This window comes from Mya arenaria, chromosome 2, assembly GCF_026914265.1.
Source record: "Mya arenaria isolate MELC-2E11 chromosome 2, ASM2691426v1".
NCBI lineage: Eukaryota > Metazoa > Mollusca > Bivalvia > Myida > Myidae > Mya > Mya arenaria.
Window position 1 is genome coordinate 54955740 of NC_069123.1, and position 15934 is coordinate 54971673.

Sequence of the window (15934 nt, forward strand, 5' to 3'; positions counted from 1 at the left end):
AACATTGCGTGGTAATTAAATTCTAGGGTAATTCGGTCAGCTTTAGTACCGATGCTTATCAATAATTGAAACATGAAGTCATTTTAAAACCTTACTTAGTAGTTATTAAGAAATTTGCTAGCGGCTGAACCGTTTCGTTTTCATGAATATTGGAGTAGTAGCTGCGCATCTTTTAAGACCAGATATCGAGTTTAACCACAAATATTTCCTCCGTTCTGCCATTCGCCAGTGCGACAATGTTTGCCTATACTGACAACTGGAAATGTTCTATTGGTATTGTTTAAATGACGCTGTAAGCCCTGAACACAGCAGTTATTATAGCAGTGTTTGCAAGTGGTGACCATACTATTTCAATGGGTTCATAGTCAGGTAAGACGTTCATTTTTGCTTTAAAATTGTTTGATATCGCCGCGTTTTTGTTTTTGTTAATAAAATATTGACTGTCAAGTACAAATTGAAATAACAACATACATATTATTAATTATTTCTACTTAAAAGTTTAAAAGTTGTTTTAAACAGATACTAGTATAGCCAGTATTTGGTTCCATAATTATAAGTACTAGTTTTTTAGTCTGTCATCACTTCTTTAATCGGAAGCTTGGAAAATTGGCATAAATAGGAGTATATTTTAAATTAAAATTTCAAACATTCTAAACTTTTTGGACAACACCTTTAATTGCATACAAGAACCATATCAAAATGGAAAAAAAACACTTTTTTCACAGCCGCTTTTAATACAAAGTTTGTATTTACACCTTGTTTAGTAACCAATTTCTATTTCAAGACAGTGTGAACTTACGTATGCTTGTGGAAATGCTCAGCTCAGCTTACAAGTAATATTAACAATACAATCTCAATATTTTTCACAGGCATTTTATTTTAGAAACATGTCTACTGAGTTTATTGAATATTGTGTGATACCATTCTTAAATGATATGAGTATATCCGAGTTCTTTACATCACTGATTATGCTCATGCTCACGATCCGGTGATAGTTCCAAACGGATTTATTTAAAATAATTTGAAAATCAATGGTGATTTTTATAAGCCATTAATACAGCAACTCGTTCTGCTTTGAATTCATGTGTTTCTACTTTTGCACATGTATAAATAGGGTATAAATGATACGGGCACCTTTGTTAACACACATCAGATTTCTTTCATTTATATCAAGACAAAGACAAATTTAAAAAAGACATATTGGGCGTGAATAAAAAAGGTTTTGAACGGTTTAAAACCTTATACAACATAAGAAGTTATCAGTTTGTACAAAATCTACTTTTCAAATATATAAGCAGTAATGAAATATAAGTGATGCCAATATAAACAAAACATATACTGAACATATAAAGCCGTTATAAACATTACCTTTCAAAATTCGTTACTTACACAAGAACATTCCAGGCTTGTTATGATTTAGGAGAACACGCAGACAGGGCGAATTGACATCAAATTGATATATACAAAAAATATTGATATTGTGTGGAGACTTAAGCATAATTATTTTGTTATTATTTTTATTTGTGTTGGACGCACACCTATTTTTTTTCGAGATATTTACATACATTTCCGCTTTTTAAGTCGTCTATATTTGCAGAAGATTAATCAGCTTGATAACTTTCTCCAGACAAAGCTAATGCAAATGTTATAGTTTTAGTGACCTGTCAATATATAAAAACGTCTGGGCAATACAGATAAAACGTAATTTTCCCATATCTTGGCCTGCAGCGGATCGTACAGCCTTGTTCAAAGAATAAAATTCAAGACGAATGTGATTGATACACTTTTCATCCTGATTTGGTAAATAACTAATTCGATTAAAGATAGCTGTCCATGTTTGCCGGCACAAAATGTCTGGGTTTTGAATTCTTACGGGAATTGCCCCATCATTCTCCCAAGGTTATGTGTATTAGAAAAAAGTCATACTCATGGATCCATGACGCTAAAACAGTTTAACACCAATTATGTATGAATTAAACAGGAGTTTAAGGACGATGTAGTTGACATGATTCGAGAACACGCATAATGAAATTCCTTTATAATCCAGATAAATCAATACAACATGCCCTGATAAAAATTTCTGCTTTCAAAACATCCAAAGACAAGATATTATTGGAATAAAATACAATACAAACAAAAAGATTATCCCTACAAAGAACGGTTATTTATATCACAATTGACAGTTGCTTGTAAATACGTCAATATTAAATTGTTCACTTGACACTATTAATGTATATGGATATGATAGTGCTACTAAAAATGATCGGTTCCAACCGGTAACTTTATGTAGAATAACAGTAAGCCTTATTAGAGCTGATATCAACTTCAATTAAAACTGCAGCGAAAAGTCAAGCAAAAATTCGGATAATAATAATTACGTAAAGGTCAGTAAATGCATCATCAGCATTGAAATGATACATTTTGAAACTGAATCAGCCGATGCTAAGACCACAGGTTACACCCTCATTTACGACTTCTGTTATTTCATCAATTGTCTAGCATGCTTTCAGAAAAACAACAACTTAAACATGAATGTTGTTTTAACAATGTTGAACAGCTCAAATAAAGTCATTAAGAGCGTAAACCGTTAACATGAGGTCATAGAAGTAAGATGTTACATCCTCTTAGCTAAATATCTAGTACATATTCGTGAATATTTTATTATATATATGCTTCTTATCTGCACGTACACAGTTTTAAACGTACTTTATTCTGTATAAAAATATAAATAATAAAAAGCGATCGATGTAATACTTGTAACCGACCAATCATTAAGATTTGAAATTTGAAGACGTTTGTATTTTACAGAAGACAAGCAAGTGTCAACAGATAACTAAGGAACGGGATATGTATGACATTAAATATGTTATACGTTGCTCAGGTGTTTTCGTTTCCGTTAAAATTTACAAGTACGAAAAGGCTTAAACATATCTAGTATATAATTTCAATTATCACTATATCTGAACCGATCATGTGGTTATTTTATGGAAAAGATACGATTGCATCAGGTGCTGCATATTTTACATAAATAGTTCGCAGAAATACAATGACTTATGTTGGATAATATGCGTTTTGCTGAGAACGTATATCACATTTAGTAAAGTGTATCGTGAATGCATTTTCATTGGATGCAAATCGTAATACTACAGGCAGTGTTTGCGTTTTCTTTCAATTTATAATGCTTATATTTCCTTATGAATGCTCAGGCAAAACAGTTTCTAACTAAAAATAACTGAAATAAGAAAAACAAGTTTTAATCTCAGTGTCAACTCATTTTATGACATAACACATAACTGTGTCAAAATACAATGACTTATGTTGCGCTTTTCTGGGAACCTATATCACATCTGGTGAATTGTATCATGAATGCATGTATATACGTTGGATGCAAATCGTAATACTACAGTCAGTGTATGCGTTTTCTTTCGATTTTGTCGCATGTTATCAGTTTGCAATGCGTTATTATGCATAAGGTGCGTTAACGCTACATGGCCATGTTCAGGAAACCTATTTTAACAACAAGTAGGACAGAACATGTTTGAAGCCTATTAAACGGATGATTTAAGCGTTGCGCTCAAACCAGTTCTTTCAGTTTATTATTCGTTTATTCCTTTACGAAAAGCCCAGACAAAAGAGTTTCTAAAATGGAAAATAAGAAAAAAGTCTCTGTTACCCTTTTTAACAGCGCTATCTCTCATAAAATGAGTTGATTAAAAGTTGATATTTATCGAGGTGTATCGCATAATAAACTTTGTATATAAGAAATGGAATACTTCTTTGCATGCAAATTCTATGGCTGATGGCAGCATGTTTTCATAGAAACATAAGCAGACACTATAATGAATAATCAACTGGAGTTAAACAAAACAGCAAACGTGGAAATACTTATTCACCAAGCGGGGAAAATGCAAATAAAGCAGCATTGTTTCGCTGTAAACAACAATGTTATATAAAAAGCTATTCATGTTCTATTCATATTGTTAGCAGCGCGTTCAGTCTGTTATAAATCAAATCTGTCAAGAATGCTTACAAATCTCATTATTCGCTTCCTATTTACGGATTGTAAAGCTTGAAATGAATTTGTTAATCAATGAAGTCTATATGTTAAGAATTATCCACCATGATTATACTTCTACTAAGATATACAGAGCGATTTTCATATATAATACAAATGTTACACAAGATCGATTCTCAAAAAATATAATCGGCACCAATTGTTTTACGTTGATATTTGTTACATAGATAATTATCAAAATTCAGATGTGGTTTACCCATTTGAGAGTAGCTTCTACCATGTAAACTGGCAGTTCAATTTGTGTGTTGGTTGGCATGCCACCCTTTTAAATTAAACATATACATAACTCTAAAGCCGGAGAGAATAATAACAGACATATATATATATATATATATATATATATATATATATATATATATATATATATATATATATATATATATATATATATTCACGACAACCATAAACTCACTAACTCAACTTCACTCATTTAGCCATATAGTCCCGTTCTGATCAATCTACATATACTTCTGGATTGGAATAGAGCTTTCTTTGGTAAGAAAACACATACCCATTCCGCTATCAACTGTCAAGTAACCGAATAGTTGTAATATTGGGCAAAAGCGTCGTGATGACGAGTACTTTGTTCATTTTAATTAAAGCTACTGATTTCATTATTCTCAACGTGTTTGAAAAGAAGATTCAAATAGATTATAATTTCTGAATTTAGCTTCACTAAATAAAATTACAGTAGACGATGCCACTTTCAAAATGTACTCCTCATTATTTCGATGAAGTAATAAAACCATTACTAAGTGGATTGAGATTCCAGATGGACAGTTCAGAATAGCATCGACCAAAATAATGAAAGAGGATATGTACAAGGCATGCAATACCGCAATGCATTTCGTCAGGCTCGATGAAATAGTCCAAAGAAACATAACAAATTGAAAAAGATAGATGACATCGGTGCAAACAAATGCCATGCCTGTACATTGGCTTTGTAGTCGAAATCGTCGCCATCCAAAGGCGTCCTTCCTATGCTTCCGAACATGCCATTCATGTGAACGGGCTTTCAATCTGAGATGTCGACTTCCGAACTCGCGATGCTTTACAGTATCATACGACGACATCCATACATGCCATTCCTGGGCAAGGGCTTTGCAGTCTAATACGTCGACAACCAGTATCGGACAGTGAAACCCTTGCTTGGGTTTCGGCGATTTTTACTACCAATTATAGATTGGGCAACCACGACGTCCATCGAGACGTGGAACGAATATTTCATCATCAAAATTCAGTTAACCTGCAGGATGGGTTCCCTAGATTAAAAAGCCAACATTATCAAGTCTATTTCGGGTGGACAAAGTATAGAATGGCTACGAAGTACATGTGAATCTTTCAACACCATTATACCCATTCAGTCGTATATCGATGCTTCTTTGACATAAGGTATTATCAGGACATTTCATAGATTACCAAAGAAAAAGGACAGAGAAACTGAAGCAGCACAAAGACAGATATGTTTTTAAACTTTTTATACAATGCCACTCTGATCTGAATATCCTGTAAATTCAATGATCAGTGAATTTTGTAACAATTATAACTGGATCAAAGCGAGAGATAATGTTTATGTGGAGCTATGATTTGGCTACAAAAAGTTATAATTGACCGGGAGTCTTGAAAGGAAAACATATGAAGAACAACCGAAATATAACTTAACAATAACAGCAGCGAAACAATTATGAACAAATGCAAACTATTTCAATCAGCCTGAAAGGCATAAGAGTACAAATGCGTACCAAACGTGAGAGCTAAACAGCAATCAATACATTTGTATTTTTGCTAATTGAATTTCTAGAGCAGTATATAACACGATATGGATATTTGTGAATAACGTATGTATATGCCGCTCTATCTTTTTATAATTGAAAAATACTAAAATACCTCAAATTATATTATTAAAAATGCATACTGCTATCACACATCCAAAACAGCATTTCATTTGGCTTATTTTACTAAGAGCGATGTACGTCGAATTGTTCAAATTACTACAAGTTTTAAATAACAATTGATGACAAATACAACTCGATATAGTAAACATACGATTGAGGAAAACAGTATTGAAGCCGGATTCCGAAAATAATCTTCTGATATGTTCACATGGAGACGTTCATCTGTTTTATAATTATATTGATAAGGGGCTAATGGACGCCACGACAAAACATAATCAAACATCTGTGCTCCTGAAAACCGAGTATTTATCTTATGATAAAATATAAAAGACATTAAAAAAACCATTCCTCGAAAAACATAATATCCGGAAAGGATGTATCTGTCTGATAAGAACATGACGACGCACCGAACAAACTAATATGTATAAGCATAATTGCCTGATATTATTCCGGTTTCTATAAACCTATTACTTTCTCCTGAGTACAATTTATGGTTTTTAAAAATTCCGTAGAAATTGTAATTGATTCTGTAAAGGGTGACCACTCTAGGAGCTAAGATGTCTTTCAGATTGCAACCTAATGGGTGTTCTTATTGTTGCTTCCTTAGTGGAGACTATATCACAAACCTATCCAATAATGGATACCAAGACGCTACAATTATGGTCTCTATTTAAGCATCCAATTTAAACAGCTTTTCGTCGTTAATTGTGTTAATGTTTTGAGTTAAGAAGCAATATGACAGACAGACAGACAGAGAGACGGACGGACTAAGAGACACTCATGCTGTCATTACGGCCGAAAGTATTACCAGTATTTATTATATAATGCTTCCTTGTATGACAAACGCGGTGTTACTATTATAATGTTGCATAATTTGCAATGCGTTATTATACAGATGGTGCGTTAACGCTACCTGGCCATGTTCAGGACAAAGAAGATAAGTGCCTTTCGGCGTTAGATGGCAATATAATACAGTAGAATAAAGAAATTATGCATGCAAGAGTATTTCTATTCTGAAATAACCATTTAAACCATCTAACCAAAATATATTTTTAGAATTGTAAGCACGAAAAGCTTTGCCAAGTGACCCATAAGGCTTTTAACCGTTGTTGATTGAACTTACGCACATCGTAGAATTCTGTAATGCAAATTCGAACTCCATTTTGACATTTTCCTTTTTAAATGTCACTCTCATATAAATGTTAGAGATTCTAAAGCTTGCACCAATGTCGATTTTGTGTTGAAAATATATTGTTTAAGACTTGTAAATGAGAGTCATATGTATATGTTAGGATTTCGATAGCTTCCATCAATGTCGATTTCCAAAATATTCTATTTTGGGGAACCTATTTTAAAAACAAGGAGGACATAAAATGTATGAAGCCTATTTAACGGAGGATTTAAACGTTGCGCTCAAACCAGTTTAACCTACAGGCACGTAACTATTCTCTATTGTAAAGCAATGTCATCGGTTATATTAATTAACAAACCATACTACGAAATGCACAACATGCGAGAAACTATTTTTACCATTGATCGATAGCCATTGGCAGCTTTACTCAATATTGTATGCGTTTATTCAACAGGTGAAAACTGGATTTGTTCATTAATGTGTTTTTATGGAACCCGTGTCTTTTTTACTATATCCATGCGTACATTGCTGTAAATTGATTACATCTGAAATATAGCTATATACAATGTTGGTCATATGGTAAATATATCTTTTTTAAACAACATTATGTCATTATTATAACAATAATGATTTTTCATTTTTAGCCTTATCTCTTAATCTAGATATCTGTTATCACCGCAATTTGTTGGTATAATTTTGATGTTAAACTTACACGCGTATAAACAGAAATATCACAAGTAGTGACGCAAACAAGATAAGACGCAAACAATGTAAGGGAATGCGTGCAATGGATACCCCTAGCCGCGATCCTTTATTCGGCTGATGTGTTCTGGCACTACTTAAACACATTTCGACATTTTATCACAGTCCATGCTACCGACCTCTTATTAAACATGAGTTCGTGAGTCGTCCCCTTGTGTAATTTTCGTTCTTGATAGTACAAAAACTAGCATTTTTTCACCATCCGACGTCGTACTCCGGAGTATGTTATTTATTTTGAGTCTGAAAGCTGTCACTAACAAAGACACTTTTAAAAGAATGCCATAAAAACTATTTCAATTATAGTTTTGCATTGCTTTATTAAAATCGTATATGCTGTACGAATACTAAGTTTATATATATATTTTTAACATAAGGGTTTCAAGTATAAAGCATGCGTGTTTTAACTAAGAACGTAGCGAGGTAAACAGTTGCTATTAACTAGAAATATCACGGGATTTTACCGACAACGAGTAGCATGTGTGCCGTACAATTATCAAAATGCATTGATGATACTTGCAGCTGTATGCGGTGAAAATCCAATAAGTACGTGCTATTGGTGGAACAAACCACAACATAGTTGGTATTTTCAAAGACAATGGTTCAAACTCACGAAAACGCATTTTTGATTTTTAGAGTAATTCCGGTTTAAGAATCCAAGCGCCTTGTTGCGGGGCTTTAAAACACCCCGTGGGGAATATTCCACGTATCATCTCTAATTGGTCGACGGTTATTTTCTTTTAGTAGCCCAAACATATAAACTTTCAACGTTCGAATTTTTATTTTCATTTGAGCTATATCACTCTGATTAAAATAAGATATACAAAAACACATGTGTTATCCGTTAACAGTAAATCTAATTATTTGACCAAATACCTATGTGGCATAAAACAACCACATGAGGTATGTTCAAACCGAACATAGTCAGCTGGAACATGTGCTAAAAGCAACAGAAGAGTATACCTGGTTAAATACAAAGAAACTACACAACACATTGATAAGTAATAAAACCATACACATAAGTTCACCTTATTGTGGTATGCAACAATTACCTTTAGTACAAGCAAACTAATGATGACCTGTCGACCAACTCTTTTATTAGAACACAGTATGTACGCGGCAAAACAAGTCTTTCGATTTAATCGATAAAAAGTTCTTAAAAGATTTCTTACTCTAAGAAATGTCATTTTTGAAAAAAGGAGTTCTGAATTACGTTAAATGCCCAATAGGTACGTTTGGAAGTCAATCAATTTTAATTCAAGCCGGGTAGACGTATTTTTATTGCAACAAAAGTGATAAAAAATACTTACCAGGTGTAATTATCCGCCAAAACACCAAAATACTTTCACAAATCGCCATTTTGTTCCGCATCTAACATTTCCATTACTAAATTTTCCGCAAAAAAATATTTACGTTGATATCGAATTAAGAACGAAGGAGATTAACCATTTGATACATTCTTCTTCGTTGCCTCGGCAATATTAAATTTAGTAATTGTCCCCGAGGATATCTTTACCGAAGATACATTTATGTTTATGATGAACATTTTTTTATCCAGTTTTCTAGAAGGAGCAGTGTATATTTGAATAAAACGCAATGCGTAACAGGGACCACTCAACATTCGGTTTCTAGCATGATACGAGAACTGAACGCAATAGTAGCGTGATATGGACGGTTCAATGCGAGTTATATAACATTAATAAAAATAATTTTCAGATTTCTGCCTTGCCGCGTTTTTAATATTTCCTATTGTTTCCTATTTTTCAGACCGTGTTCTATCGTACTGACAACAAAAATGATCAAAAACAGAGGATCTGGTCCTTCAATTAGCAAGCGAACTATCCTTTGGGAGAATATACCACGAAAAACAGACACGGAAAGTTAATGTAAAATACATATCTTTCGCTCGTATTGACTATAGGTTTCACTCTTTTTTCCCACCGACATCTTCCTAGTTTGAACGATGTATCACTTCTGAGGCAATTGAATTACTGGAAAACATGAAGTTCTGAATCCGCAATAATGTCTGGTAACAATTCATTTACAGCGCGCTAATGCTTTTTAGAGGTGAAAGGACACGGATTTACAACCTGTAAAAGCTAGTTTCATGTCAACTTTGTAAGCTAAATATTTCATAGTTGTTTGAACAATTTGGAATGCTTAGATTAGGTATAAAAGGTTTCACTCTCAAACAAGTGGGCCTTATATTACAGTTTCATCTAGCTTTTGCCAATTATTTGCAATCATAAAGTCAGCTTAGTTGTTGTACTAGAAAAAGTTACGTAAATGCTATAAGAAAGGCCTGAATTATACCACATATCGAATCAAACGCTAATGAAAAGGAAATATGACTGAACAAGACCAAAGAAACAGAGTTGTATTTCTCGGCGCTGGCGGTGTCGGGAAAAGCTCCATTTTGAAAAGGTTTCTGTTCAACACCTATAGTGATACTTACCTCGAAACAGTAGAAGACTTGTATGCTAGGGAATACACTATTCAAGGTGCGGAGGTTATAGTGGATTTTCTGGACACCGCCGGAAAGTTGGTATTTCCGGCAATGAGGCGCCTTTCGATTACCACAGCCCATGCCTTCATTCTAGTATATTCGGTGACCAGCTCCGAAACGTTTGAAGAGGTCAAACGCTTGTGGGAAGAGATCAAGGAAGCAAGAAGTAATTATGAGGACTTGCCGTGTGTTGTTGTTGGTAACAAAGTTGACCTTGAGGATAACAGGCAAGTGGAAAAATTCGACGCTCTCAACTGGGTTTATAACGATGAAAACTGTGGTGCGTTTGTCGAGGTATCTGCTAAAAACGACGAAAGCATTAAAGAAGTGTTCAAATTACTGATGGAAAAGGCAAAGAATCCAAGAGCAAAGATCAATGAACCCTTTATGCCGCGCAGATTGAGTGAACATTCCCTGGAGGTGCAATCCCAGGCAGAGGTCAGTGCCGATAAAACTAGTGAAAATGGGAGCAAGTTTAGTCGAACCAGAAGTCTTATTCGCCGAGGAAGTAAGCCAAAGATTCGAAAGTCTCACGCCCGCTCCCATCACAGACAGGACTGTGGTATTTCTTAGACATTTCTGATTAAATAGCCCTTGACAAATGAAAGACAAAAGCTGTTTAGCGTATTCTAGCGATTTGGACAATACGTACTATGTGATTTATTTTGATGACAAGTAATCAAATGTATGCACCTATAAGCTTTCTAGGAAACTTTTTTAAATCATTTAATCAAGATTGGAACTGTTATTGGAATGCAATAGTTATCCAGATTAATTAAGCATATTTAGAATATTTCCAGCTGTGATATTAGACCCTTGATTGACTAGTTTCAGTAAGTTTAACAATATTGTCGTGGTTACATGAAACATTATACTAAGTAAACTAATGTCCTTCTCTACATTTTATATTTAATAAGTGGTATATTTTATTTTATACCATCGTTTCAGTTTAACACAATATCTTGCTACCCTCAAAAACAGTATAATTCTTTTCAAACGGCAGTGGGTTAAGTTAAATGTACACTATGTTCGCTAAATATTGTGTTCTTATTTTTCTTTTATTGTGCAAAAGATTGACTGCTGTGAAAAATTGTTGTTGTGTGTCCAAACTTTGGGCTTTCAGAAACATAAGGCCGTCTATTCTCGTGCAAAGTACTAAATTACATTAGACTAGAGCTTATATTACTTTTGAAAGTCTTTAACAAATTAGAAATGTTGACACGATTGCTAACGGCTATTAATTATATTGCGTTCTAGTTAATATTTTAATGTTTTATATATCAACAGGCTCATCTCACAAAGAAATTATATCACACTGTATCTTGCATTAGACGAACATGGATGACTTTTCAGCTATCTAATATGATGTGATCATAAACAGAAAACTGTCGTTATGAACTATGCGTTAGCCAAGTTCAAAAATATAGATTGTAATTAGAAATTTCGCTAAAACCACATTTCTTTGTATTTAACAATCCATAGTTCAACTTAACCAACAACCAGTCTCCATAAAGAACTAACAGATATGCATGGGTAATCATGCACTATTTTACATTTGATGAATAGCAACATATAAGTAGACTTTTTGTTTAAAACACCCATAAATTATTTTGCATATTAACTATACATATTAAATATATATTGCTTGTTAACTTAAAAACATGAACTTAATAGAGTTTGGCTTGAATAGTAATATTGAAGATACATAATATACAATATAAATCTGTCTTAAAGAGTATTTATTTATAACTCATACATTCGGCATTGTTTTTGACCACCGCATATCATTGGAAGATGTTGCAAAAACCATATCAACCTTATTTCGTTTCTGATCATTAACTTGATGATAAATAGCTTAATAGCTGTTTCCTTGTCTGGTTACATCATATTACATTTCGAATATTAAAACTTCCTTCATGCAATAGCTGTACAATAGCTATTGACTTTGCTACATGCATTTGTATAATATATGTTAATTTTGTACTTTTCAATGTTACTTCAATTCATTAAATACTTTTATTACGCTTAAACTTTGTTGTTAGTGTCGCGAGTCCAAAGAAGTCTAATGACGATTAACGAACACATTGGCATATTTTGAAGCAACGCTCTCCTCGTACTTTACAATAATTGACTCAATATGAATGCCATCCGATAGTAAACAACGTGATGATTCAAGCAATACTAAAGCCATCCAATTGTTTGAAGGACATACACCATGCCAAGAGGTGTCTTGGCTGAATAATTGCCTTGCCCAGAGAAAACACTGCTATTTCGTTTGATTGTGCTGTATCCAAAACGTCGAGGTAATTGTTATAATACGAACGGTAAAGCTCAACTAAAAATGTCAGTGTATAACTATACGACCATGTCCAAGTCAGAATGCCCCGTACGTAAAACGTATATGCAATCTTATCACATTAATTGTTTATTTTTTCCATGAAAGTAGAATATTCGTTTCTTCGTTAACCTAATTTATCTTAAACGTATGACACCAGGTGAGCAATAGTGGATATACACCGCTTTACTGACTTGACTTGTCAAACAATGATTTGCTGTAGAATATACAATCTACGTGTTTGCACAAAATGACTTTCAATCATTTTGTGTTTAAGTTTCAGCTCGGACAAATCTACCGAACAACATGCTGACCAGCTACTATGTACTAGTACCTATACAATTAATAAAAGCATTGGAGTCGACGCACAACAGATAAAGCGTCATGGTGATGGCCTCCGTAAAAGGCCAACCATGTTCATAGATGAAATAATTTAAATGCCAAATTATTTTTGAATTTCAAGGACCTTATATTAAAATATGTACGACTGCCTAACTGATCACGTTATTTCAGTTAAACTTATTTAGACAGAACCTATAGCGAACCTGTCGACCTTTAAGCATTACTTTCTATTTCATCGATTATTTTCAACACATCAAATATATATATATATATATATATATATATATATATATATATATATATATATATATATATATATATATATATATATATTGTGTTTTGGTTGTGGTTATTAAAATGGGATTTTGCATACAAACTAGTTTTAACCCCCAGTAAATTTACATTTTACTGACCGTTCCAATTCGGTATCTAACTGTCCTTTATAAATACCCCTAGTTTTTATGTAGCATATATGCACTGTGCAGTTTGTGGAGTTTTGTGCTGTTGTTCCATGCTTCTTGTTTGATTTTTTTTGTTTTAGGGTCTTATGTCTTTGGCGTTTACCCTGTGTCATTAAACGGGGTTTGTGTTTTAATTTGCGGCTACTGACCTCCTTATTGTAGTTTTTCATATACATATTGCGCAAAAACAAACAGTTCCAAAATGATGTAAGGGATGTAACTGTGCAACGGATCATGCGTTGTGATTCTGAATCATGTGTAGATTTCAAATATTCTTTTTGATTCCAAAATGTTTAAGCTGTGAATTAAAGCGGACTAATGTTACAACTTTATTTAAATAAATAATTTTGAAGCACATGCATTTAATATATTCTCATCGTCTGGTTTTTATTGGAAACTAGTCCTCTCAAATGTCACTTTGAAATTTACACTTGCCTTGCTAAGGAATATGGGGAATTTCAATGTCTAACGAAGCTATAAAAGCAACATTGTTTTACCAAATATTTGGTTAAATCATGTCAACATTCGCAACGAAATGATCGAAACAGAATAAACCGATGCTTAGACCTAAGGTACTATTCCAACATCACAACTATTTGATTTAATGAAAATGGCTTGATGCATGTGTGGTATGCTTGTTGTGTTTGTTCTGGATGTCTAGGTAAGCGTTAGTTAGGCTTTGTCATGTGCGTTAAAATGTGGTCATCGCAAATGGAGTTTGTCTACTGGGTTTATCCCATATTTTTATGCATTATAAGTGCAAACCTCGAAATGGTGGCCATATATATTATATAGAAATGTAAAATAAGATTCCTTATAAAACTTCGGTTTTAACATCTTAAGCTCATATGAAATTATTCACCTTGGTATTAAGGCTTTAAAATGATATTAAATTTGTTATTTGACGAAGACAATGAAGTGTAATTATTTTCAGGCGATTATTAAAATTACGCAAATGTATGACATTTAACGTCGTATAGTTTTGTAATTTTTAACGTGGCTCAGATGTTTTAATTTCAGAAATAACACAATAAAGGACGAAAACATGTCATCATGACATTTTTATTTTTCAGAAAATATATGTTGGATGCAGTGCGAAACCTGTATCACAAGGATTTAAGTGTATCTGAGATACACGGTATTGGCGTTTACCCAGTGCCATTAAACCGGGCTTTTTGCTACTGAGATTGTTTCTGTAGCTTTTCGCATAAATATAAGAATCGTTATTTTTACCTTCATTATATACGGTTTCTTTTTCCAGTTTATAATACTAAAATTCAATGTTGAAAAGGGCCAAAATAGTTCATTTCATATACTATTTTCCATGGATGATGGCTGATAGAAAAGTAATAACAGATCAATAATTAACCAAAGCTTAACAATGCAGCAAACAATGATACATCCATATTGTTTGGGGGAAATACAAATAAAGCAGCTTTGTTTCTCTGTTTTTGATTTGATAAAAGAAATAAAAATCTACTCATGTTTGATTTACGTAGTTAGCCGTGCTTCCAGTCGCTCAATTGTGAATAAGTATTGCTGGGCTTATAGTTCAAGAATAATATACAGAGCGAGTTTTGGGCGCACACACACTATACAAGGTGACTGTCGATATGTCCAGGTCATGATGACGATAAAATATATAATTATTATGAATACCAGTGATTAATTTCATATTTACGATTATCAATGTGATAATATAAAATAAATTTTAACATTCGAAGAAATCGTCATGCACAAGTTTTACAATTTCCATAGAATGATGATGGAGCATACCGTGAATTTTGGTAGTAAAACGGATGAAAAACAATTGTAACTTAATAAACAACAATAACAACATCAAAACAACAATGAACGGTTTGAAACTATTGCTTATTCAGCATTAAGCAAGTACAAAACATTTAAGAGTACGAGTGGCTACCTACTGGCTTCAAAAATAACAAAAGCATAGTAATCCAGACGACAATATTTTGTTTAACATTATGATGATTCTATTTGTAGAGCAATAATGTAAAAATACACGGCTTCTTCTTTTGTATCACAATAACCTGTTTATAGACTAATTTATCTAAAATGGCACGAACTCCTGAATTATGCTGCCTTTGACACTGCATGTCATCACCGGCTGCCAAAATGTTACAACTAAGCCAAACCGTTTGGACTTTTTCCGGAAATAGCAAAAACAAAATCATAGTAAAGGTTACGTAGTGTTGTTCTGAAAACGGACCGTTTTCATTTATAAATCACAAAGCATATAAGTACTTGTACACAAGTAAAATATATCCGGCCTTTATTTATCCACATTTTCTTCAAAATCATGGTTAGCCCGTTGTGCATAATGCTTCAGTTTTGTAGTGTGTGCTAAAAGGCAATGTTTTAATGTTCCCCTAATCTAAATAACACACCTTCTTTACAATTAATGAATGTGT

The 15934-nt window shown here is 33.2% G+C and overlaps 1 protein-coding gene across 1 annotated transcript; it reads left to right on the plus strand.

Annotated features, from left to right (window-relative positions):
* Positions 1 to 221: 221 nt before the first annotated feature.
* LOC128246637 (GTP-binding protein Di-Ras2-like) lies at positions 222 to 12280 on the plus strand. Its single transcript, XM_052964940.1, has 2 exons — positions 222 to 369; positions 9629 to 12280. The coding sequence occupies exon 2, from the start codon at positions 10209 to 10211 to the stop codon at positions 10938 to 10940; it is 732 nt and encodes a 243-aa protein (XP_052820900.1). The 5' UTR covers positions 222 to 369; positions 9629 to 10208; the 3' UTR covers positions 10941 to 12280.
* The last annotated feature ends 3654 nt before the right edge of the window (positions 12281 to 15934 follow it).